Below are 26332 nucleotides of genomic sequence, written 5' to 3'. Positions count from 1 at the left end.
CATAACCACCATTTATTCATGATCAGCTCATAATTCAGTGGCTTCCTGTGCAGTTCTCAGCTGAGCTGGCCTGGCTGGCCTCTCCTGAGTGTGCTCATGTATCTGGTCAGCTGACAGATGGGCCGGCAGCTGAATGACCTAGGATGTCTTCACCCACACGCTGGGAGATGACGGGTGTAGGAGAGGAAGCAGAGCTCCAGGGAGGTTGCGTGGCTTGGCCTCACTTCGTATCCACAGAGACGTCCTGAGACCTCCTTGGGCTTCTGCCTCCTCGTCTGAGCTGAAATGGGTGGGACTGCACGACATCCAGGCTTCCTCCTTTCAGTGCCCCAGTGTTGACAGTCTGTGAAAGTTGCAAAGATTGTGAATCTTTTCAACACAGCCACCCAAAAGGGTGCAAAATTGGCTCCAAATTCTGCAAGGGTAGAAGAGTTCGCTGGGCTTGGTCCTGCTCGAACAGGAGACCATAAAGGAGAGAGAAGTTCCAGCCAAACGTCTGACGGGGTTGGAGCAGCATCTTCACTCAGTTTCTGGGCAAAGGGATGACTCACCTGGGCTGTTTTGCCCCAGGACCACAGAAGGTCACTTCTAAACGGTCTCTGATGGAGCAGGGGTGGGGCAGGAGCTAAAGGATGGAGGTAGGTCCACCATAGGTCACACTTCCTCTACCCTGAATCCACATGAATCCTCATGATAGTGGCCAACTTGCATAAAATGTCCATTTCCGATATTGTGGCTTATTGATGTAACTGCCTCCATTAGCTACTTGTTTCATCATTCCATCTGTACTGATCTCCTACTATGTGCCAGGCACTATGCCAGGCTTTGGAGACACGATGGTCTAACAAAACAGATGAGGTTTCTGCCCTCAGGGTGTTAACTGTTTGGTGGGGCAGACAGTTATTTACCAAATGATCACATGGTGGCCAGGGCATGGAAGAAGTTCACAGTGACATGGTAGGCTATGAATGGAGGTCTGACGTGGTCAAAGAAGTCAAGAGGGCTTCCCTGGGGAAGTAAGCTGGGATATGAAGGATGAGCACAAGTTAACCAGGCCATGTCAGTGCCAGAGAGTGAGAACAGCATGTGAAAAGGCCCTATGATGGGAGAGAGGAATGTAAATATGAGTGACCTAAAGATAATCTGGGTGGAGCTGGAGATCCCTGATGCAAGATGAGGTTAGAGAAATAGGTAGAAGCCTGTTGGCCAGGCAGCATGGAAAGCCTTGCAAGGGTGTTAAGCATGGGGTGAAGTGACATAATGGATAAGTGGAGAAAGGAGCCAGGGCCATGTACAGGTTTAAACAACACTGGTCCATTCATCCTGCAGACATTTCTCAAACATCAGCAGTGTCCAGACCCGAGGGCCACCAGGAGGAAAGGTGCAGAGCCCACCCTGAGGGCACTTTCATTTGAGTCTGGGTTTTCAAGGTGGTAGAGTGCAGAGGGTAAAGGTCGTTCCTCTTCCCGTCTCCATCTTGGGTACCTCCTCCAGAACCTCTGGTGTTCACGGGCCACTTGTCTTCCTGTTGCAGGCCTTCAGCTGAACTTCACTGCCTCCTGGGGGGACCTGCACTACCTGGGGCTCACAGGCCTGGAGGTGGTGGGCAAGGACGGCCAGGCCCTGCCCATCAGCCTGCACCAGATCTCCGCCTCTCCCAGAGACTTAAATGACCTCCCCGAGTACACCGATGATTCCCGGACCCTGGACAAGTAAGTGTGTGTAGACAGCTTCTTCAGAACAGCAGGGCTCGGGACCTGTTCTGTGTCTTAGACTTCAGACGCGAACAGCACATAGCGTCCTCCATTCTGCCTTCTCCCAGCCACACCGTGAGGTCTGTAGTCTTCTCATTTTAGTGACCTCCCAGGGCGACACAGCTGGAGGTGGTAGACGACATGCGAAGCCAGGTTCTCCTGCTTCCAGACATGATTGTGCTTTGTTTTCTCCACCATGCTTCGCGTAGGGCCTTGAACGCAGCAGCTGCTCGGTAAGGCTCTGCCTTTACGGATGACTGACCCCATCTCTCGGGGCTGAAAGCTTGCTCCTCCTTGAGACTAGGTGATTGTTGAGAAGTCTCCGCAGGTGGCTGGGGCTGCACTGCGCTCTGCGTTTGTCGGATTTCATAAGCCCAGCTGGGGTCAAGTGAGTAAGAGGACAAGCCTGAGATACAGCATTGATCTCATAACCTGCAGACAGGCCCTCGGCCCCCCTACTCAGACAGCTGATGGGCCTGGGCTCTGCCTGGCAGTTTGAACAAGAGCAGTCTAGGGGAGTCAGAGGGATGAGAGTTCAAATCCTGGCTCTGCCCCTTGCCAGCTAGTAAGTGTGTTTCTTAACCCCTCCAATAATAATAGTAATAATAAAAATAGCTGAAATTAGAGCTGCCATTTTTTGAGTACTTATTAAATGCCAGATGCTGGGCTGTGTTGTACAGGTCACAGATACTCATCCATTGAAACATTAAACAGCCTAAGAGGCCCCCCTTTACAAATGAGGGAACAGGTACAGAAAGGTTAGAAACTGGCCAGAGGTCACCCAGACTAGTTGAGTGGCAGAGCCATGATTGGAATGCAGACCCACAGGAGACCAGCATCCATGCACTTAACTGCTAAGTTAGACTGTTTGCCCCTGCCTCGGTCTCTGTATCACTAGTTAACCAGGCCACGTCAGTGCCAGAGAGCGTGGCTAGGGGGCAGGAAGGGGACTGTTATATCACAGTTTGCCCCCCTGCCTGGCCCAGAGTGCTTTCAGGGTCAATGCTCAGCTCTTCCCTGCTTTCCTGGAAGGCGCCCCTCACCCGCAGCCCTCAGGCCCTGCAGTGATTGCCTGCTCCCCAGCCACTCTGCACTCTGCATCTTGGCCAGTCCCACTCCTGCATACTCAGACTTGGGGCCTGGGACCCAGCTCCTGGCTGTGAAAGTACCCAGCTCGTGCTGCCTGGCATGTTCATCCACACCCACCACTTACTGCCCCTCTGCCGGGTTACGTCACAGCAAATCCCAAGCTTGGTAGCATTTCATCTCTGCGTGTTTCACTATGTCTCTCTAAACAATGAGGACTCTAAAGAGAAAACATAATCTCAGTACCACTATTACAACCAAAGAAATTAACGCTGATGACTTTAAGGACTAGAGGCCCAGCGTGATCCTGTTTCCCTGACAGCCCCTCACCCCTTTCTCAACAGTTTTTCCCTTGAACTGAGATCCACGTAAGGCCCATACATTGTGATTGGTTGACATGTCTCTTACGCCTCTTGTAATCTAGGTTCCCTTCCATCGTTTTGTGTTTTTTTCCTTGTAAATTATCTGTAGAAGAAACTAGGTTTTTGCCCTGTAGAGTCTGGATCTTACTAGTTGCATCTCTATGGAATTATTTAAGCCGTTCTTCAGGCCCCTGTATTTCTTGTAAACTGTTCACTAGGTCTGGAGGCCTGATCAGACGGAGGTGTGACCTTAGGACAGGACATGACCGCTGGGGTGTGGATGTCACTGTCAGTTCTCTTCAGGACACATCAAATAACAGGTTGTCAGGTTTTTGGTGATGTTGGTGGCCAGTGATGCTCAGTGGCTAAATCCACTGATTTATTAGGGGTTGCAAAATGATGATACGCTGATCCTATCATTCTTTATTTCATCAGTAAAGAGAAAATTTCCCTCAATTATTTGGTTATTCTAAGGCACAGTTCAAACAGGAAAGGCAGTCTAAATGCTTAATTCTTTTCCTTTATTTTTCAGTTTTCAAAATAAATTGTTTCTCTAGCATCCCTTAAAAACGTTTATTTTTGACTATCATAAACTCATGGATTGAAATGTACTGTGACTCTGTTTGGAGGGTTTCAACCTCTTGTGGTTTTTATCCTATTGATGCCCAAATTGTCCCCTCTCAGACACTGGCAGCTTCCGAATCCTTTTTTAAATAGTAGCCTCTGGCAGCTTTCCTGCTTTCCGATGTGACAAGATAGTCCAAGCTCATCCTGTATATTTCTTGTCCCAGACGTGGAATCAGCCATTTGTCCAAGAAACCCTGGTTCTTTCTGTTGTTAAATGGTCTTTAGAGACCATAATACAGCCACTAGGGATGCTCATAGCTGCTGGGTCAGTCATCATTTCTAGGCTTTTCTGTGGACAGAGCTAGGGAATGTCCCTTTGATATTCTTGAGGGGGTCTGCAGGAACCTCCCTTCACCATCAGCTGTAAAAGCTTCACCAGTTCTCTCCACTCTCAGAATTGGGCAACAGTTTTTCTGTGGAGGTGGCCCCAGTCCCAGGACAGAGAAGTAACTCCTTTGGAAGGCTGTGGAACGTTCTCTAGTGGTAATCCTCAGTCAGCTTAATCCCACAAACACCCTAGTGTTAAATTGCTGAATTTCCTCAGTTAAAGGTGCCAGCAATTGTAAGACACACCATCCATCAAGTTTCCTTTTAGAGGAAAAAAGAAAGATTACCTCCTTGGATGAACACTTAGGTTGTAAGATTTATTCCAAATTCAAAACTTTAAAATGTAAAAGGAAAAAATAAAGTTTATTTTAAAATCTAGGAAATGTGGCAGTAGCTTGAATTTCTCCCAGTGCAGCAGCTTCAAAGTCACTGGGGAAATAGGAATGAAAGGGGAGGAGGTTGCCCAAATGGCTGAGAGTTGGGCCCCTGTCCCCAGGGCCAGGCCTCTAAGTGGCAGTGCCAGACACACGGGCCAGAGATGCACGAGGATATGGGTCTGGGTATGGCTGAGGCATGCTGGGCAGTCAGGGCAGCCAGTGGCAGGACAGTCTGGGACAAACACAGGCAGAGTTGAGGGGAGTGAGGCAGGCTGTCCCGAGCAGGAGAGCCAGAAACTGGGCCTTCAGGGTGGCAGAGCAGCATGGGCAAGGTGACAGGGTTGCTCAGAAGAGTGGCTGAGAAGAGCACAAGGGGGCCAGGGGCTCCCTCCCCATGGCTGGGGGCTGCACTGGGACACCCACATTCTGTGCTTACAGGCCAGGCCAGCTCCCCACGCAGGCACCTTCCCTGTTCTTGTCCCATGCCGGAAGCTGCCAAGTTCACCCGGGTGCTGCTCTCTCTCCCCTAGCATGAGAAGGAAGGGCTAGAATTCTTTCAAAACTTTAAATTCAAAACTTAGGCACCATAGAGTCAATGCGGCATTTTACAGAAAGTTTGGACAATAGAGAAAAACAGTCACTCCCATCCCCTCTGACACAGTATGTTTTTCCTTTTGCATAATCTCTCCTGGTCCTTGTCCTCATCTGACAGCATTAACATCAGTGGCCCTGCTGTCCCGTAGCCTTTTCCTTGTCGCTGTGTTGTCCTCAGGATTGTCGTTTTCACAACTGTACACATTACCCAACCCTTTCCCTATTTTGAAACATTTTAGGTTATCTCTCTCTCCTTTTTTTTCCTAATGTAAATAATGAATGTCTTTGTGCAGATGGCTTTCCCAACATGTTGAATACATTTTCCATAGGGGGGAAACATTCCAGAAATGGGATCACTGGGTTAAAGGATCCTGAAAAATGACACATTTCCCCTTTTTTTTAAACCTCGATGATTGCTTCACTGCACCTTTAACAGCATAGACCATTATTTTTTCCGTTCTCTTATTTTGTCCAATTTCACAGATGAGAGATGGCCCTCACTGCGGCTCTCACTGGCCTCACCTCCCTGAGCGCTCCTGCTCCAGCCGCTCGTGCAGGGTGATGGGTGGGGGCACCTCCTATGCTGGAATTTCTCCTGAAGGCCTGGGCCACCCCCGTCTCACCGCTCCTTCCCCCCTGTGTGCAGGTTAATCGATGGAGCCAACATCACGATGGAGGATGAGCATATGTGGCTGATCCCCTTCTCTCCGGGGCTGGACCACGTGGTCACGATCCACTTCAACAAAGCCGAGAGCATCGCGGGCCTGCGCTTCTGGAACTACAATAAATCTCCTGAGGACACCTATCGAGGGGTAAGGCGGGGAACAGCGGCTGCCCTCCGTCCACTGTCAGGGAGAGGGCGCCTTGATGGATGGCTGGCGTGGCTGCCAGAGAGGGGCATAAATCCTCCAGAACTTTCCAAATGGAGCTGGGGGGTTACGGCCAGGGAGAGAGTGTGCTGCTCTTCCCTTCTGCAAACAGCAAATGCAGGCTGGAGCCCAGGGCAGACTCGGGAAACCACTGCACCTTGTTCATTCCGGGGGTTCAAGGGGGCTGAGCAAGCCCAGCCCCCAACTCATAGTGGTTCTTGCAGCCTTGCTCGTTGAGCACTTTGGGGGCCCGGCCCTGGGCTGAGGGCTCCACACACATTTGTCATTTTGTTGGACCCTCATCCCAGCCTCTGGGGGCAGCTGTTATCACCCCATCTCTCAGAGTATTAGAAGCTGAGGTTCAGAATGGGCTAGTCGCCTGTCCATAGCCACACAGCTAGAGCCCCTATCCATGTCTGTTGGGTGTGATAAGGCAGGGGCCTCTGCTGGAATGTGGAAAAGAGCATCGCAGGTGCCCCTTGATGTGGCCTTTCCTGTCTGTGTGACTGTGAAACATCTGTCCCTTCCCACTACGTGGAGGGGTAATGGTAAGAGGGGTCAGGTAAGGTCACCTGAAGCGCAGCAGTGCAGTTAGGGCCCCGAGTCCCAGGGCCCTACGTCTGAATCTCAGCTCTGACCCTAACCAGCTGTGTGACCTGGGCAGGGGGCTGCCTTCCCTGGGCCTCAGTTTCCTCATCTGTAAAATGAGGAGGAGGAGGAGACCTGCCTCAGGGGGGTTGTCTCACCCTCTGCCACACACGAGCTGACAAAGCCAGACTCGGCCTTGGGCCCTGTGACCCCCGTCTGGGCACCCCCATGGACATGCCAGAGTCTTTCTGCGGGGCCGTCAGAACCGTGGTGGGTACCACGGCAGAGTCGCAGGCCGCGCCCCCCAGGCACTGTCCCTCTGGAGCACTGGCTTCTCTGAGTCTGGTTTAGAAATCCTCCCCAGGCCGCCCTGGTGTCTTTATAAGCCCTCTCAGGTTCAGCAGGTTTAAGAAGTCAGATATACTGGCCTTAAAAAAGCATTCTTCTGCCTCAGCTCATGCCTCTGGGCCTTTACGTCCCCTTGAGCCGGTTAGTCTTTCCACTGGAGCTTCCGCGACCCAACTTCACTGCCTGGATACGTTGGGCTCAGAGCCCCTGCCTCCCAGGTCTGGCCCCACCAGCCTCGGTGCCAGAGATGCTGGCCACCGTGGGATGAGGGACATGGGGAGATGGGCTCCATCTGAGAGGGCAGATCCCAGGGCGCAGTGTGATGGAAACTGTGGCCCCTTTCCAGGAAGATGCATCGGATGCCTACTCTCCAAGGCCCTACTGGGCACCTGGGGCACCTGGCACGTGGTGAAAGCCAGGCCTTGCACTCCAGGAGATGGGGCTTCAGATCCTCCAGTGTGTCCTTGGGCAAATTGTGTAGCTTCTTGGAACTCTAGTTTCCTTAGCTACAAGATGCGAGTGATAATAAAAGTCCCCTCCATGGGAATGAAGAGAGTCCCGGGGAAGTCAGGGATGCTTCCTGGAGGAGGTGGTGGCCTTGAAGAGGGACAGGGACTTCCTGGGCCTGTGCTTTTGTCTGTTGCCAGCTTCCCTTCAGATGGCTTTTTCCACAGAGCAAACCCTGGCAGCGGCAGGCTTACATCCTGCGTGCCCCAAGTCCAGCGGAAGAGAGAACTCCTCTCGCAAGGCAAGCCGGCAGAAGCCCAGGGATTCTTCTAGTCAAGTTCCACGACCCTGAGCCAGTCACATGGCCAGTGGGTTACAATTGTCACTTTGGCCAGCCCTGGGTCACAGGTCCAGCCCTGGGGCAGGGGTAGGAATTAGCCCTAGGAGAAGCACAGTGGAGAGGTAGGGACAGGCTTTGGGTCCCCGTATCCAGCCATGCCTGAAGCCAGTCACCCTACACTTTTTAGGTTTATGTAGCCCATGACTAACCAACTGGCTGACATGGTAGGAGGGGGGCTCCCTAAATGCTGAAGGAATGAAGGGCCCCAGAGCCGCATTACTTATCCATGAGACCCAGGACAGGGCCCCTTTCTTTCTGCGTGGAGGAGTCCCTCTCCTCTCCCAGAGGTGAAATCCCACCAGCTTGGTCAGCACTTGGGCCCGGGGGCTCACCATGAAGATGGGGTAAGGTGCCAAGGAGCCCTGATTCCAAAGTGTGTAGTCGGAGAGAGGGTGCTGGCTTGTCAGAGCCCCTCTCTGCCCCCCACTGCTGCCCAGGGGAAACAGCTGAGTGCTTCAGACCTGCCATCAAGGCTTTGAGATTTGCTGGTAGATCCTGGCCATCTGGCTGGTGAAATCTGGCCTACAACAGGGGGACGTGTTGGCCCAAATCCAGCCGATTCAGCACGCTCTTGGTAAGCATCTGCTGTGTGCCAGCCCTGAGGCCAATTCAGAGATGGTCCAGCTGGGGTCTCTGCCATCAAGGGAGACCCAGAAACCACTGAGAACACTGCAAGGGAGTCCATACCCTAAAAGGACAGGCTAAGGGCTCTGAGAAGGAAGATCAGGAAGGGGCTCATTCTGTCCCAGGGGAAAGTGCTAGGCGAGGTGGTGACGTGTGAGCCAGGGTTTGAAGAAGCATCAGGACAGGCTAACACTTACCGAGTGTGTATTTTGTGCCAGGCGCTGTTCTGTTCTGGATACTTTATATAAGTTACCCCATCACTGAGCCCATTTAACAGATGAGGAAATTGAGGCATAGGGAAGTTAAGTAACTTGCACAACTACAAATGGTGGACTTCAGAGTCCATGCCCTTGACCACCATGTTGTACCACCTCAGGCTGCTGCAGCTGAGTGGACGGGAGAATGTCTGTGTGTGTCCACTGTGTGTGGCAGGGGCCTCACCTGCCTTGTCACCTGCTGTCTGCCTGGTGCCTAGCACAGCGCCTGGCATGGAGGGGGGATAATTCTGGAAAGTGGGCCCTGCCCAGGTGGTTCTGGTCTAGGAGAAAGGCCAGACCCAGCTATTTCTCAAGCCTGAGGGCTCTGAAGGCTCTCCGTCATAAATGCCAGCTGCCAGCAGCACCAGCCGTGTCAGCACGCACAGCTCTCCTCCCTGCTGGCTCCTTTTCCTCAGGCATATTTTTTCTTTTGTTTGCTAGGCCAAAATCGTCCACGTCTCCCTGGACAGCTTGTGCGTCTCCCCTCCCGAGGGCTTCCTCATCCGGAAGGGGCCGGGCAACTGCCACTTTGATTTTGCTCAAGAAATCCTCTTTGTGGACTACCTCCAGGCTCGACTGCCTCCCCAGCCGGCCCGGAGGTGAGGGGCGCGCCAGGAACATCCCCTCCCAGCCCCCGGGCGCCCGCTGTGCCCCGTGCTCTGAAGTGTACACGGAAAGGTTTTGAAATGATGATCAAACGCATCGCTTTTCAACTTGGCCGTTTTCAATCTCAGCCAAGCCTCTCCAGAAGCCTGGGGGATGCGCCCACCTTGTCTGGGATGTTTGGGTTCTCACAGTCTGGAGTGCTGGAGATTTTAAATGCTTCATTGCACTTCCTGCTGAGAAAAGAGGCTCCGGCCTGCCTTGATTCCAGAAGTGCCCACCAGCCGATTCCAGGAAAGGCCTTCCTTCCCTCGTTTCCGTGCTGCTGATTTAGAAAGAGTCCAGGAGATAAATAGAGACTAACATTTCATGGATTCACTGGGATTTCTCGGCCCCATCTCAGCTGCATTAAGTTCCTAACAATTTGTAAATGCCACGTTAAGTTTACTCCTTTAAACTCCCTGATGTCCAAATGCTGGAGGCCGAGCTCTGGAAAGAACATGAGTTTCCCTCCACTGTAGCTGGGATCACTTCTTGGGCCAGTCGTGGGAACAGTCACTTAATTATAACATTGCCCTTGAAGTCGAAGGGAACTAGGCCAGAGCTAGAGGACAGCGGCTGGGGACCAAGGAGAGCAGCCCCACAGGGAGGAGCGTGGAGGAGAGCTCTCCCTCCCAGTGCCTGCTCTGTGCCACATGCTTTGTATTTACCCTTCAGGGAATCCTGCCACCCACCCTTGGAAGGAGGGATTAGTATGCCCATTTTACAGATGTGGGAACTGAGGCTCCAGCTAGTGAAGCCACTTGCTCAGGATCACAAGGCCAAAGCCCTCAGCGTGCTCCCCACCTTCCAGCCTTCTCTCCCCGCCCTCCTCCCATCCTGCCCTACACACCAGTCCCTGGCTGCCTTCTGGGGCAAACACCGACCGCCCAGCCCCTTCCCACCTCAGGGCCTTTGCTCTGACTGCACCTGTGCTTGGAACACCCAGCTCTGACTCTTCCCATGGCTGCCTCCTCCTCAGCTCAGACATCGCCCCCCAACCACCCCACTAAGTAGCCTGCCCCCACCCAACACTCCACCCCATCACCCCATCATGAGTCTTGCTCAGCTCTCAGCTCATGTGGACCTACCTTATTCATGAAGGGCAGAAGAGTGGGGTGCTTAACAGAGTGGACTCTGCAACTGCTCAGCTTCAGGTCACAGCTCAGTTCTGCCACCTTGGGCAAGTGGCTTCACGTCTCTGTGCTCCAGTTTCCTCACGCACAGCCCAGGGATGTGAGTACCCACCTGCCAGGGTTGATAGAGGCACAGAAGAGTCCACATCCATGAGCCCGAGAACACCCTGTGCTAGCATTGGTGATGACTGAGCTCCCGCCCACAGAATGGGCACTCCCTGCCAGCAGAGGCCTCGGGGCGGGGGGGGGTCTGCCCCACTGCCTCCCAGGGAGCATGAAACTGCCACATGTCTTCAAAGTCTGGCGCCTGGGGAATCGCTGACCAGCGAGTCTGGGCTGTTGCGATTTTCTGCTTCCTGGTACTGTCTTGTGTTTTCTCAGGCTCGACACAAAAAGCCTGGAGCGGGCGAGCATGGACTACGAGGCACCGCTGATGCCGTGTGGCTGTATCCTTCTCCCACCCTGCCTGCACTCCCGGGCCCTCGCGGGCCAGGCTGGAATGCAAGGAGAGGGCAAAGCATGCTGTCTTTGTCGTTGTTTTACTTTGTTCTCTGTTTTCCCTTAATCACGTGTTGCAGTCATTTTCCAGTTTCAGCTCCTGACCAGCTGGGGTGACCCCTATTACATCGGTCTCACCGGCCTGGAGCTGTACGACGAGCACGGAGAGAAGATCCCCCTGTCGGAAAACAGTATCCTTTCTCAGCGGAGGGCTCCACTCCGGCCACAGGGGGCGCAGGAGGTTCAGGGAGGAGCAGGAGCCCTGAGCATGGAGGGAAATGTCTGTGGGAACCAGACCCCGGGACTGCGGTGGGCAAAGCCGTGAGCAGCTCCCAGCCGCCCCTGCCAGGGCGTCCGTAATGGGAATTCCACAAAAGCAAGAGTCCTGGGGTCCAGGGAATTGGGAGAGGCTACAGCTGCAGTCCCCTCCTGGAGAACCATGGGCACTTTGGAGTCCTAAAGGTTCTGACAAGGCCTGCAGGGAGCAAGCTGTGCACTGTGTTAACTCACCATGTCCTGAATTTGTTGACCACAGAACCCTTTGCTCATGGAATGCCCACACCAGAATTTGCAAACTGTTAGCCCAGTGAGTTCTTAAATATTTTTAATTAGTTACTAATATTTTTCAAAAATCAGAAGGTTTCACACGAAAACCCCGATCTTCAGCTTCTTTTGAGAAATTGGCAATGCAAGGCCACAGTCAAGCAGAGTGACGATGGCTGGACCCGAGTATCCACTGGCCCTTTCCGCGAGCACACCCTTCTAGTTGATCTCGGTCCTCGCTCCTCATTGTTATCTACCACGCCCCCGAAACATGTTGGTAATATTTACTGAGGGCTCCCTCTGTGCCGGGGCTTGTCGCAGGGCACCTCACTTGCCCTCACTCCTGAAGGGAGTGCTGTTATCCCCACTTTGCAGATGAAGAACTGAGACACAGAGAGGTTGGGTAACTTACCCAGGTCACACAGCCAGTGAGTAGTGGAGCTGGGAGTCTGGCTCCAGAGACCATGCTCTTGACCACTGAGCTGTCCTGCCTCTGTTATTAACCTGCCTGACCCTTCAGGGCTCTTGGTCTGTGATCCCCAACTCACCACACTTAGGGAGCTGTCGGAGCAGGTCAAACCCCAGAGCCTGCCTGGCATCGATTTGGGGTCCTTGGGTTCCTGTTGGACCCTTTCTGCCTTCCCCTGGTGACACCATCCTCCTCAGCTGGGATAAAGGATTCTCGGTGTTTTTGATCGTTCTTAGGGATTCCTGGGATGTATAAGGCCCCATTGGTTTTACGAGAGCACTCACATCCGGTGTCCTCTGAGGTCTTGTCAATTCTGGGGCATGCAGATGTTTATGCTCATTTCACAGATGAGGGAGCCGGCCCAGGGAGGCCCTGTGAACTGCCCAAGGTCTTGCAGGTTGGAATGGCAGAGCCAGGGCTGGAACCGGGCTCTCCGGATCCACACTAATGCCAATCAGTAGGGAGCTGGGTCAGGCTCCCCTGCTTCCAGCCTTGGTGCAGTCCTCATGTGCCAAAACAGCCCAGCCAGGACCCGGCCCCTTGCAAAAGAGACAAGTCTGTGCAGAGTGTGCCTGCCCTTCTCCAGAGCAGCAGCCACATTCTGGTTCCTGCCTCCAACACTTCCAGGAAACGCCTCTTTTTCAGCCAGCTCTCTGCGTGGTTTCCTCCCTTTCCATGAAACTGGCCACGCCTCCACCCCCCGCCCCCCACCAACCTCCATGCTCTCATTTTCCCCAAAACTTGTCTAATTCGGCTGTCACTTCTCTGGCAGCCCAGAGCAGCAGACAGCCACTCTGCCGGCCCGCCAGCCCCAAGCATCTCCATCAACATGATGGAGCTGGTGGCTGTGAGTGGCCCATGGTGCCGAGCACACTGCTTTGGGTTATGGCAGCTTAGAGGCCTCCTCAGATATCGCCGCCTTCCCCGACAGTGTGAACTCCCTGGAGGGTGTGTGCGGGGACATCCGGACTCCTGACAAGCTCATCGACCAAGTGAACGACACCAGTGACGGCAGGCACATGTGGCTGGCTCCCATCCTGCCGGGCCTGGTGGGTTCCGGAGGCTCCCAGCCCTGGGGTGGGCAGGGGGACTTTCTCTCCCTGGTCTCAGTGACACATCTTCCTTCCTGGCCAAGTTAACTTTGAATGAGCCAAAATTCCTGGGGGCTGTCAGGAAGGCTGTCTTTGCTAACACGTCTGACGGGGTCGGCTCTTCCAGGCCAGCAGTTCTTTCTCTTTGCTCGGGGGTGATTCTTATATGGAGACACTTGGGAGATAAAGGGCCACATGGGACTCTGAAGCCAGGAGCCCCAGCACAGCAGGCCTGGGGGACTCGGGCATCCATCGGTGCCTACGGGCATCGCCCTCTGTTCTCCGGCCTCTGCTTCTCTCTGTAGCCCACTCTGCCCCCTTCCTCCCAGCCCCATCCTCTCCACAGTCACCTTTCTGCTCCTTATGTCACAGGCACTTGACTCCAACCCTGCCCTCTCTCTGGCCAAATCTGCCTGGTCAGCCCTTCTAGCCAACTGACTCAGTTTCCCAGATCTTGCACCCTGCAATTGGTCCTGCTTGTCTTTTTGCTCCACAGCCTGATGGCAAGCCTGGGGCGTCCTGCACCCACCTGGGCCTGGTCAGTGTGGTAGAGAGGGAGGAGACAGGCCAGATGGGACAGGTGGGTTTAGCAGCCACCAGCCTCAGACGCCTGGGGAGAGCTGTGCAGCAGGGTCTGGGACATCTGAGTGACCACAGGCGTGTCCCCTTGTCCACTCCATGTGATTGGGCAGGAGGATGAGGGGGTCCGTTTTCCTCTGGAAACACAGGCAAGGGCATCGTCGGTGGTTCTGTGACGGAAGTTTCCCATACCTCCCAAATTGCCCCCCCCCCATTGTGTGTCCATCAGCTTCCCTTGAGACGAGGCCCACCCCTTAGCCCCTCCCCATGACTGCACAGGGGAAACGCATAGATCTATCAGCACTGAGACCCGAGGCCGCAAACCCGTGGGCCCCTAGCCAGTCCAGCCGCTGCCATCTTGAGCTTGGCCAGCAAGCGTCCATCGTCTTTCACTCGAAGGCCTTTTCGTGGAGGGCAGTTTCTCCAGCTGTCACTCTCCCAGCGGAACTCAAACATTTGTATCTGCTTGTGCCCCGTGAGTTTGAGGACTGACATCTAGACCTTTATTATTTCCATGGTACAGTCAGAAGGCTGACCCCCTGCCAGCAGCACCCCGCCTCCCCACAACTCCCCTCCCCTCCTTGGGGCACGGTGAGGCTGGCCACAGGCTGAGACCCAGGGCCTGGGCCTCAGCTAAGCCTGCAGCCTGTGGCCAACGCTGAATGCTTAGTGCTTTCTTCTGTCTTGGGAGGGGCCCCCTCATAGTTCATCTTGTTGGGCGAGGGGGAGCTGGCGGGGGCTGCTGCGTCCCGCTTTACTAGCTCCTTCTGTCTGGCGGCCCCTGCTGCAGCAGAGGGTCACAGACGCCCGCGGAAGGTTACCCAGCAGCGCCTGGCTCCTGGGCTTCTCAGTCCTGGCCGAGGAAGGACAGACAGGGCTCAGGGCTGTGCTGGGGCCGGGCGCACTGCTCCTCAACTCTGGAGCTGGGGCCTCTCCCTTTGGCCCACGGAGCCCCAGACTGTTTCTGGCCTCACCGGGGGGGAAAGGAAAGGATGCACCAAGTCTCCACGGGTATTTAAAGGAGGGCCACGCCAGGCCCTCCAAGAGCCAGCTCAGCGGTTTGTTGCAAACACAGCCGCATGTGACCTGACTCAAGATGGGCTTCCAGGAGCTGAAAGGCCGCGGGAGCGCCACACTCCGTGGCCCTGAGCAGCCCTGGCCGGCCAACGTGGCAGGCGCTGCCTCGGGCGCCCACCGGGCTCGCCCCCTGCCCGCGCCCGGCACCCCCGCCCAGCCTAGCGCCTCTGTTTCCAAACATGCCTGTTTTAATTAGTTCTCTCTGACAGGTGAACCGGGTTTATGTGATTTTTGATCTGCCTACCACCGTGTCAATGATCAAACTGTGGAATTATGCGAAAACACCCCATCGAGGGGTGAAGGAGTTTGGCGTAAGTACTTATTAGCTGGGTTTTCTAAGATAATTATGCTCGTTGGTAATTAGGCCGCCAGCAATTATCATTTGTCGCAGTTTGATTTACTTCTCTCTGTTGCAACCTCAGACACAAATGCCTGGTCCTCAGACGCAGGGAAACTTGCCATCCAGCCATGAATTCCAAACCCCCCCTGAGTGATTGGAATCATCACCCGAGAAAACAGAAAGGGGCTTTCCTTTCATCTTTTCTTGGCAAATCATACTGGGTTAGGGAGTTCATCATGCCAGGAGGCAACTCTGGGGTGAGGAGAGCAGGGACCGTGGGGGCCGGAGACCCGAGTTTGCCGCCCAGCTCTGCCCCATGGACTGGAGGTACTTAAGCGCTTTGAGTCTCAGTGTCCTCATCTGCAGCCATAGGGCCAATGGCATCGCCTGTCCCCATGGTGGGAGGGTTGGAATCATAACGCGGCCCGGCTCCTAGTAGGCCAGGCTCTGAGCAGTAACGCGTTTTGCCCGAGGTCACATGAGGGGGACCTGCAGGCCACCTGGTGCAGCCCCTCCTCTGTGTCTGTCCAGCTGCTGGTGGACGACTTGCTCGTGTACAACGGGATCCTAGCCATGGTGGGCCACCTGGTCGGGGGCATCCTGCCCACGTGTGAGCCCACAGTGCCCTACCACACTATCCTCTTCACCGAGGACGCGGACATCTGTCACCAAGAGAAACACACCACCACCAGGTGCGCCTCGAGCCCGCTCACAGCCTCCCCTGCCAGCCCTAACAAGGAGGATGGCAGGGACACGGGCCTGCAGCCTGATCTAATCTTCCGTCTTCTCCTCCTCGCAGTCATCACGTGGAGGACCAGGATGTCCAGATGATGAATGAAAACCAAGTCGTTACCAACTCAAAAAGGAAGCAGAGTGCGGTGGACCCAGGTCAGTTTCCGCTCTGCCCAGAGCATGCCCTGCGGCCAGCCCCTTCTCTGTTCAGACCAAACTTCAGTCCCACTGCCCCCCTCGCCCCTGTCTGCCCTCAGCCCCCTCGTCTCCGCCCTGGAGCCTGCCTGGGGGCTGAGGGGGCAGAACCCAGGGGCAACATGCCGCCTTCTTCCCGCAGGCACCACGGAGTGCAATGCGGCTGCCAGGAAGCCAGGCCTTGCAGGTGTAGAAGGAAAAGGCCATTAAGGGCAGAAGTGCTATATCAAAGGGGTTGCCCTGTGCCGTGGGAAACCAGTAGAGGATGTGCAAGGCGACGGCTTCCCAGAGGAGGTGGTCTTTGGGCTGGATCCTATAAGATGCGCATAGCTGGCCAGTAGAGGAGACAGCATGGGCAGAGGCCTGGAGGAGTGGTGTGGCAGAGCCTGCCCCAGGCGGAGGGATGGGTCAGTGTGCCAGGAGTGCTGAGCTCAGAGGCTGCTGGGAGCTGCCGGCGGTGGCCAGGTCTCTAGGGCCCTTGGATGGCAACCCAGGCAGTTTGGATTCCACCTAGAGGCCTAGGGCAGCCCTCGGATTGAGGCTGGCTAATGTTGATCCCTCTGTGCTCTCCGTCAACAGCCTTACGCCCCAAAACCTGCATAAGCGAGAAGGAGACGGCAAGACGGTGGCGGTGCTGATGGGCTGAGGCGGGAGAGCTGGTCCTCTCAGCCAGCAGGGGAACCTGTCACTGGCCCCCACTCAGTACCCGTGTCCCCCGCTGCATCCTCAGTGTCGGCCAGCTAGAACCCCAGGGGCTGGAAGAGAGCTGCCGCCAGGACGGGGGCCCACTGGGGAAAAGGGACTCGAGGAGTGGACGGCCCTGGAAAAGGCAGCAGTTACAACAGGAGGAGGAAGGAGCTGCTGCTGCAGAGTGTGTGTGGCCTTCGCCTCCCCTACAGCGACCCCGGGGACACCTGGCTTGGTGCCTCTCCTGTAAGATCCAGCAGAGCGGGGCCCATGTCCACTCAGGCCTGTCGTGGGACGCCTGGGCTGGGCCTGACTGGGGCCAGGACAGTGAAGGGAACTGGGGAGGCCTCCTTTCCAGCCTTGTCAGGGCCCTGAGTATGGCTGAGCAGGACAGAGGGGACCAGGCCTCCAACACCGACGTGCATGGGATGTGCCAGGAGGCTCTGCCTTCAGAGACCAAAGCCGAGGCGCCAACAACTCCCCCCCCACACACACACCCCTGCCTCATTTGGGGGCTGGCGGAGTGGCTGAGAGAGTGGGATTGTTCTGTGGACCCTGGAAACGTCTAGCCAGGACTGCTATAAGGCCCTCACTCATCCCGGGTCCCACCCAGGCCCAGTTGAGAAGGAGGGATGCCTCGGGGGATCTGGCCCTGCAGGGGCCTCTGTCCTCTTCTCAGGCCTAAGAAGGGGTTGGCTGATGGCATGGGTCCTGCTGAGGGAAGGAGGGGAGCTGTACCCCCGCCATCCAGAGCTGGGCCCTCAGGATGGGGCCCAACAGGATGGGCAGGCGGGCAGCTCAGAGCCCACAGGGCAGTGGGGCCCCTCCAGATGCCCTCTGGATGCAGGGCAGGGGGGCCGAGGACCAGTGCCACAGACCACCCTCCAGCCTAAAGGCCACCTCCCTTGCCCTTGAGCTTTGTCTGGAGGGCGGGGCCGCTCTTTTATGATCTGATCCAGGCTTTTCTTGCTCGCTTCTTCCTTCCTGTTCACGCCTGTGCCCTTGGAGTCAGGCGAAGGGGTTCTTGTTGTCAGGACCCCGCCCCTCCGCCCTCTTCCAGCAGCTTCCCAGCGAGTTGGAAATGTGCCTCGCACCCCAGCTGAGTGAAGACCAGAGCGCATCTATTTCCATCAATGTAACAAGCTCGGATCAGGGACCTAATTGGTTTCCCAGTGGTGGGTAATTTCTCCTTCCCAATATTAATCCGTTGTTTTCCTGGCGCCCAGCCCGGCCCGCCGCGGTACTGTACTCGACGTACGTTCCTATGCAACCGAGAGCCCCAGCAAATACTTTACGAGCTTTGCAGCTTCAGCTCGAGCAGCTATGCAAATGCACTTTTCATTTGGAGCGCTGGGTCAACGTGAAGATAAGAACTGTTTCTCCCGGAGAAGATCCATCATTTCTGTAGCTTCCAAGCCCCCTGCTTCTCTGCCCACCTCCCACGTGTGGCGAGCGCCTCAGGGCCTTTGACTCCCAAGAGAGCTGACTCCTGGGGGAGCTGGGGGCTGATCAGACCAGCTCTTAGGGACCAAAACCGGTGCCACTGCTTCCAAGGGAGCACCGCTCTCCCTTCCCACCCAGGCTCGGGCGCAGGTCAGGTTTGTCAGGAGATTGTGCGAACACGGCTCCCAGAATCTCCATGGATGTTTGTCATTACTGTATGCACCGTGCAATTTAGGAGGGAAGAAAGGCCGTGTAGGCATTAACTCTAAAATAAATTCCTATTTTCTTCTCTTGCAAAATCAATGAAAGATGTTATTAAGAATATAGTGTCATGCGCTAGATTTGGGGTGAGACAGAAGGAGCACGTGCTGCCTCCAAGAGCTGAGTCAGAGTCCACTGGAGGCTGGCCGAGTGACGTGGGAGAAGTCCCCTCTCTGAGCTTCCCTTTCCCCACTGGCACATGGCGCGATGGTCCCCGCACGGTGTGTAGCACAGACCATGGAAGCCCTTCCATACGTAGAGGTTATTCCAAGCCTGGCCCTGACTCATTAATCCACATGGCACCCTCAGGGGAAGGCACGACCCCCGTTCCTCATTTACAGAGAGGGGAACTGAGGCACAGCTTTGGAAGCCATTAGTCAGTATGCAACCCTGAGAGCTGCGGCGGGGTGAGCCCCTGGCTCTTCGGCCCAGGGCTTCCCCCAGCATGCGTGCATCCTGGACGCTCACACCCAGACGCCTGCTTCCTGCAGACACTGGGAGCTTCCTGCGTTTCCCCACCGCCCTGCTGCCTTCCAGGGTGAGCGCTGGCGGCTCTTGGCGTCTGGATAAAGGAGCCCTTGAGTGAGAAGGGGCTTCAGTTGAAGGGGATCTGAACGGCACACAGCTCAGCACCGGTGATGGCCGTGGCGCTGGGTCAGAGGCCCCGTTGGAAAACTCCCTCACTGTATGAGGAGAGTCCTTCTGTCCAGCCGCTGTGGAGGGAGAGTGGCAGGGCCTGCCCCTGCCCCCCTGAGTTCCTATGAATGCGGGGCGCCCTGCTCCGCCCAGCCTCCCTGGGGTCGCCGGGGTCATCTCTGGGCCGCCTGGAAACACTCAAGCGCAGGCAGGCCCTTCAGCAGTCCATCTGTGGGGGGGAAGCTGGGTGGGGCATCACAACTTCTTAGCCTCTTATTCAGGGGCCAGGCCAGTGACATCAGGGAGCAGAGCTGGCCTGCGAGGACCTGGTCAACAGGGCAGCACAGGCCCTTCACGGGGGAGCTGCAGCTCAGCACCGAGGGTCCAGCAATGCCAGATCTTCGAGATTTTCAAAAGAAGCCCCAGGGGCTGGCTCCGTGGCCGAGTGGTTAAGTTCGCGCGCTCTGCTGTGGCGGCCCGGGGTTCGGATCCTGGGCGTGGACATAGCACCGCTCGTCAGGCTACGTTGAGGTGGTGTCCCACATCCCACAACTAGAAGGACCTGCAACTAAGATATACAGCTGTGTACAGGGGTGGTTTGGGGAGATAAAGCAGAAATAAAAAGAAAAAAGATTGGCATCAGTTGTTAGCCCACGTGCCAATCCTTAAAAAAAAAGATTGGCAACAGTTGTTAGCCCAGGTGCCAATCATTAAAAATAAAGATTGGCAACAGTTGTTAGCCCAGGTGCCAATCTTTGAAAAAAAAAAAGAAGCCCCAAATCCAGGTGTTTTATTTTTAACATGAAATCCAACTTTTAAATATTGTTTCAACTTCAGCAAACAAACACTGAGTGAGCCAACTCAAGCCCGTGCAGGCGGGCTCCAGCCAGTTATGAGTCTGCAGAGCCGACCCCCCACCCGGGCTCCCACCCCTCAGCATGACACCAGTCCCCCGCCCCCCGCGAGGCTGCATCCCCATCCCCTGGCTTCACGCATGTCCCAGGGCTGCTTCCTCCTGGCCCCCTTTGCCTCTCCTGGGAGGAAAGAGGTGGGAGGGGACCCTTCCTGGACCCTTGGCCCCCACCCCGCAGCCCCCATGGGCAGAAAGGCAGGGGTCAGCTGGGTGACCTTTGCCTGCTGGAGGTGGCAGCCCCCACTCTCCATGGGGGGAAACAGAGGCCTTCCTGTCCCTCCCCATCCTGCTTCCCATTCCTCGCATCCCACCCCACCCCATAGGCACCGGGGTGTAAATTAGCCCGAAGCTGCAGCTGTCAGGCGCCCAGGGGCTTGTGGGCACCCAGACCTGGGTTACTGGGAATGCATCTCGGCTACAGCAACAAGAGGCTTAAGGAAGAGCAGGCGCGGGCTCCCGGAGGAATCTCCCTCTCCGGCCTCTGTCCCTGTGGGGACCTGCCCTCCTCTCCTGCAGTGGGAGGGCCCTGCTTCTGTTTGTTCAAGGTTGTTGGTTTGTTTGGCTCCAGACAGTTCCAGCACTGGCATTCTGACCTCAGAAGAACCCAGATGGTCCCTCCCCAGGCCTCACCTCCCACCCCACCTGGAGCCAGGACGATCCCGTTCTGAGGCTCCAGGCCCCACCCGGCCTGAGGGACACTGAAGGTCACAATCTGGTAGCTCAGCCTACTCAAGTTTGGCTGGGTGTGCTGGTCTGGACAATTCCCTCCTTCTCCGGAAAAACTGGAAGATGGGGCTACTCTGGTCCCACGTTACTCGATGGCTCTGGAGCCTGGGCGGGCGCTCCCCAGATCTCCAGTCCCCACAGCCCCTCTGTCTCACACTTGCATTACAGTCCCAGTCCCACAGGCATCTGAGTTTGCACCCCTGAGACGGAGGCAGGTAATGGATGTGGAGGAACGGGGGATGGGGTGACAGTATTGTGGGGCCCAGCAGAAAGCCCAAACTCCTTGTTGTAACTCACAAGGCCCCACACACTCTGACCCCCATTGACTGCTCAGCAGCAGACTTTGTGCCCTCACCCTGAGCTCCAAGCACTCTGTCCTGTTATGGGGCTGTACACAACCACACTGTTCCTCTCAACCCCAGGCCCTTTGCACATGCTGTGACTTCTGCCTGTGGCCTCCCTCCTCATCCTTCAGTCCCTGCTGCAGTGGCCCTCATCCCTCCAGGGTGATTCAGGTTTTGCCTTGGTTCACCTACATAGCACTTCTCACAGTCTGAAGCGATACTTTTATTGTTGGAATTATTTGAGCAATCTCCCTGGAATACACACCGCTAGGGGGGAAGACGGTGTCTCTGATCCACTGTGGCAGTTCCAGGGTGCAGCTCAGAGCCAGGTGCACAGAAGCCCCCAGTCAATCGTTCTTGGGTGAGTGCGGCCCAGCGCAGGTCCGCCGTGGTCTCAGGATCTAAATCAACCCCGCAGCCCCCGGGCCATCCTCTGTCCTCACTTCCTTCCAAACAAGGGGTCGGCCCCCTGGCTGCCACAGCTCTTCCTGGGCTTGAGCCTCCCCCGCTCGCCCTGTCCTCAGGCCTGGCTGCGCGGACAAACGCCATGAATCAGGGGGACGTTTCCATTACCAGAGAGACGAGGCTGCAGCGGGAGGCTGGCTCTGGGGGCAGTGGGGCCGACGCTCCTCACAGCCCCCAGCCCGAGAGAGGAGTCGGCCCAGCGACTCCCTGAGGCCCGGGCCGGCCCGTCAGCCCCTAGGGGCTCTGCACCTGGGGAGGGCGAGACGTGGCCGAACAAGACGGCGAGCCTGGCGTCAGGGCGCCGAGCAGGCACGGACACGGGCGCAGGGCTGGCGAGGCCCAGGGCCGGCACGTGCATCGTGAGTGGGTGCAGAGCCAGCGACAGCCCACCGCGCAGCTCAGTGCCGAGTGCACACGCTTAGGACGCATGCACACGCAGAGCGCTAACTCGGCTGTACACGGTCCAGGTTGGCGGGCGCACACGGGCGTGGGGACACAGGGCTGCCAGGGGCGGGGGCCCAGGGCAGAGCGAGGCTGCGGGAACTCCTCTGGGCTGGGGTCCGGCCAACCTGCCCGGTGAAGATGGAAAGGCCGCACCCACAGCCAACACCCATCCCCGCAGGGGTCAGAACAGGCTGCTCAGTGCAGGGGAGCTGGGAGCCGGGAGAGGAGTCTGCAAGCGCAGGAGGAGGGGCCTGTGCAGCCCCATCTAGGCCTCTCTGTGCTCGCCCAGGCACCCCCACCTTCCCAGCAGGCAGTCCTTCCTGCTCCCAGACCGGGGCAGACAGTGGCATTTGCTCCCTGCATGCAGACGACCCTCCCAGGAGTTCTCAGTAGTGACCAATCTGGATCACTCAACCTGCCTGCCTGGAAGTGCTTCCTTTTATCTGACCAGCAGCCTTCTTGCTGCAGGTTCCGTGAGATTGAAAGACAGCTAGCTTTCAGCCCCTGCCCAGGAGGTGCCCAAGAGGAGACAGGAGGCCTCCTACCTCCTTCCTTTCCCTCCCTGGCCTGTGCAGCAGGTGAGAATGGCCCTTGCTTGAGCCGTCCAAGTACCATAATCACATACCATTTGTACGATTATTTATTTAATATTTTTCTTTAAGCCAACTCTTTCTTTCTACTTAAATGCCTACTTTGGTTTCATCCTAAGCAATAATGTCCATGAAATCACGGCACTCATGTGCCCGTTTACATTTTTTTCCTAATACACATTTACATGAACGCAACAATTAAAATAGATTAAAATTTTGCCTGTGTGTCAACTAAAATCATCTCCAAGACCTCTGTGGTCTGCTTGCCAACTTCAGGAGAACACGGGTGAGAACAGAGATGCCTGGCGCCCCGGCTGGATTCCTGTCAGACACCCTGCCTGACCCCATATCTGTGGGGTTTCTTCCCGCCCAGAGGCCAAAGCCCAGACTCCTTGTCCTGACATTCAAGGCCTTTGTAACTGGGCCCCAGTCTCTCTCCCGACCCATCCCCCGCCCCACACAATATTTACTGAATGAATGGAAAATGGATTAATGAATCGCTCACTTGATGGATCAATGCGTGAATGAATGAATGAGCACGCACCTCCACTGGCGTGTCCCCCAGGCACCTGAGACTCGAGACATGGGAACCACCCCCACCCAAGCCCACAACCTGAGAATCATGGCTGATTTCCCCTCCCCGACATCCATCCACCCTGAGCCTGCTGACTTTCTCTCCTGATGAGCTCCTGCGACTGCTCCCACTGTCCCACCCCAGGGCCCCTGGGCTGGACCAAACCACCCTCTTCTCCCCCTTCGAGTGTGGGAAAGATGAGGAAGGGAGCCGTGCTGCCCACTCTGGTCTCTGCCCACCGCTGCGGTGACCTTCCTAGAAGGCACAGCTGGGGGCCCCGTCAGCCACGGCCCCAGGATAAAGTCCAGGCTTGCTGAGTAGGCTTCGAGCCCCTCTGCCCTGGCTCCCCGCCCTCCGCAGCCTGGTTTCCCACCACCCCCCGCCCTCCCTTCTCTCCAACCTGCCATCTAGACTACTTCAAAGTCCCTATAATGTCCCCAAATTTCTTCCCCTCTACACTCTTGCCTGCCTGACATCTAGACAACCTTCATGTCTTGGCTTAAATGTCATTTTCCCAAAGAAGCCTTCCCTGACCGCCATTACCCACACGAGGCGGTGCTGCTTTTGGGCTCCCGCAGCCCCTGACTTCCCCTCATGGACGAACAGCAAACACTAACGAGCACGGACTATATGCCAGGCTCTGTTCTAAGTGTTTCGCATACATTACTCATTTAACCCTCAGACGAGCTGTAAGAGGTAGGTAGAATGATTATCCCCACGAGCCCATGGGGACGAGGCACAGAGAGGTCAGGCAACTAGCCGAAGGTGTCAAGTGGAGGAGCTGGAATCTGAACCCAGGCTGCCTGGCCCAGGACCGGGCACCACAGCACTTCCCACAGTCTACCACACACTGCACTATATATACACACACGCACTGTAATCGTCTGTCCAGTTATCTGTGCTGCCCATCTGTGAGCTCTGTGAGGACAGACACCTTCTCTGGATGGTTCAGTCTCCTATCTCAAGTACCTACCACAGTGCTTGGCACATAGTAGGGGCACAATGAATTATATCATTGGAGAAATGAAGACAGATATGGGGTTGATCATGAGGATGGGTGATGCATGATAGGAGGATGGATGGAGGGAGGGAGGGAGGAAGGGAGGGGATGGATGGATGGATGATGGAGCACAGGTGATGGAAGGATGGATGGATGATGGAAGATGGATTTACGGAAGAGTGAAGAACATTCTCTACTTGGGGGAAAGGTCTAGAAATCCTCTGGGAAGGGATGAGGCCTCTTGGAGTCAGGAGTCCTGGTTCAAACCCCAACTCTGTGATCTTGGACAAGTTACTTCACCGCTGTGACCCTAAGTTCCCTCGTCTGTATAATAGGGATCTGAGCTCTAGGATTTGATGTAAAGGTGGCTCTAGACCCAGGGTAGGGGTCCCCGGGGTAGTCAGGGTGGCTTAGGGCCTGGGTTTGAGGGCTTGTCTCTTGCCCACTTCACATGTCCCGCCTGCCTGGCCCCTGCCCTGTCCCCCTCTGGAACCCAACCTGGCCACCTGGCTCCATTTTGACCCCACCTCCAGGCCCAGCCTCAGCTCCAGGTTCCCTCCCTCCCATATCTCCATGTCTGGCCCTGACCCCAGCACACTCAGGGCTGTCTCACCTTCCGGCTCCTTGGGGACCAGATGGAGTGGTACCATGAGGGGGCAGCCACAGCCCAGAGAGCAACTGGCCTCCAAGCACAGCAAGAAAACAGGTTCCACAAGCATTTATTGAGCCCCTGCTCTGTGCCTGCTGAGTGACCCCCTGCGGTGCCAGCACCACTGCCCTTCCTTCCAGAAGCGCCACCACTGCCTGCTCCTGCAGGCCTCTGCACCGATGGGCCCCTCCTGAACCTCCTGGCTGGCTCGTGGGTCCCCAGGCTTTCAGTGGCCAATGTCCGTATCTTTCCTGGTGTCCCAGCTGCACCCTGCAGGGCTCTGCATGTGATGGTGGCAAGAGTTAGGAGTGGGTGTCCCAAACTCGCTTTCTGCAGCCCTGTGCATTCCCTCCAGCCGCCCCGGCCCCATTTGCAGGGCCGGGGGACCCAGGCAGCACTGGGCAGGCCTGGTGTCTCCCACGCAGGCTGGCTGAGTTCACAGCACACGGGCCAGCTTTCCAGAGGTACCAGACCGCGGTCTTGTGTCAGGGGGCTGGTGCCTAATGATGGCCTGAGGTCTGGAGGCCAGGCTGGGTCTCGGTTACACCCAGTGCCCCAGGACCCAGCACTGGCGGTTCAGCTCTGGCATCTCCTGTGCAGAGCTCCGGGTCCAGGAATCTCCCATGTGTGGCTGGTGTCCTGCCAAGAGACAAGGTGGTCAGCGCTGAGAGCTGCCTTCCTCCACCCCCACCCCATCTGCCCACCAACCTGTCAGCTTGCCATCCACCCACCTGCACATCCACTCCCCCCGACCCTGCTACTTGCCAGGCCTTCCACCTACCCTCTAACACTCCTACCCACCCATCTATCAACCCGCGGTGCCACTCTCCAGCTCACCATCCACCCACCTGTACACACAGCTCTCCACCCCGTCCCATGCCCTCACCATCCACCCATCACCCACCAGTCTACCAACACATCTCTAAGCTGGTCATGCCTTTGCCAGTATCTGCTGTCATCCACCTACCAACCCACCCATTTACCCGCCACCCCACTCACACACTCTTTCTACCCACAACCCACCCACAGCTCTAAAACCCATTCATACACCTCCACCAGTCCACGCACCTATCATTGCGCCACCCATTCTTCTACCCTCCCCATTAACACACCCACCAGTCCAGTCCTACATACACATCACCTATAACCCAAAACATCCACATATCCATCGACCCAGCCACCGTCCAACTCACCCGCCGCGGCTACTTTCCAACCTGCTGGCACATCCACCATCTCTAACCCCCATGGGCCCCCCACCAAACCCTCCATCCTCCTTTCCCCTGACTACCCACCCAACAATCCCCACTGCACCCACTGATCCTGAGCAGCCACTGCCCACACACTCACCCCCCACATCAGGCCATGCACCTGCCCCGTCAGCCTTCCCTGAGCTCCTCTGTGTGCCTCCACGGGCTCAGTGCACGGTGGGAGGGCTGGAAGGACCAGTGTGGACAGCTCCCAGCCTCGGTCCTTACTCGACCCCAGGACAGTGGGCAAGTGCATGGGTGTGGCCAAAGCTGTGAGCAGCTCTGTGGGCCAGGGCAGTGGGCAGAGACCCTGCCTCCTCCCCACCACTGCCCCCTGCTCTTGACAGTCCGGCCAAGCGGAAGGGCTAGGAGGCTCGTCCTGATCCAGCAT

The 26332-nt window shown here is 56.4% G+C and overlaps 2 protein-coding genes across 14 annotated transcripts in view; one reads left to right on the top strand and one right to left on the bottom strand.

Annotated features, from left to right (window-relative positions):
- The window catches only part of KATNIP (katanin interacting protein), a 201771-nt gene extending 183362 nt beyond the window's left edge, over positions 1-18409 (top strand). For all 10 annotated transcript variants that reach the window (XM_070483970.1, XM_014838009.3, XM_070483969.1 and 7 more), the window contains 10 exons: positions 1535-1712; positions 5774-5939; positions 9102-9259; positions 10820-10884; positions 11017-11127; positions 12858-12997; positions 14905-15006; positions 15567-15727; positions 15835-15923; positions 16542-18409. In XM_070483970.1, the coding sequence (XP_070340071.1) occupies positions 1535-1712; positions 5774-5939; positions 9102-9259; positions 10820-10884; positions 11017-11127; positions 12858-12997; positions 14905-15006; positions 15567-15727; positions 15835-15923; positions 16542-16600 (1229 nt within the window). In that variant the 3' untranslated portion in view covers positions 16601-18409. The remainder of the gene's footprint in view (positions 1-1534; positions 1713-5773; positions 5940-9101; positions 9260-10819; positions 10885-11016; positions 11128-12857; positions 12998-14904; positions 15007-15566; positions 15728-15834; positions 15924-16541) is intronic.
- A 4077-nt stretch (positions 18410-22486) lies between these two features.
- GSG1L (GSG1 like) overlaps positions 22487-26332 on the bottom strand; it is a 207103-nt gene continuing 203257 nt past the window's right edge. For 2 of the 4 annotated variants that reach the window (XM_044747295.2, XM_070484652.1), the window contains exon 7: positions 22487-25333. In XM_044747295.2, coding sequence (XP_044603230.2) covers positions 25236-25333 — 98 coding nt within the window. In that variant the 3' untranslated portion in view covers positions 22487-25235. The remainder of the gene's footprint in view (positions 25334-26332) is intronic. The other 2 variants (XR_011494210.1, XR_011494211.1) reach the window with 2 other exon arrangements.

This window comes from Equus asinus, chromosome 14 (assembly GCF_041296235.1).
Source record: "Equus asinus isolate D_3611 breed Donkey chromosome 14, EquAss-T2T_v2, whole genome shotgun sequence".
NCBI lineage: Eukaryota > Metazoa > Chordata > Mammalia > Perissodactyla > Equidae > Equus > Equus asinus.
The sequence above is the reverse complement of the archived record's forward strand: the minus strand, read 5'-3'. Positions and strand labels throughout refer to the sequence as shown.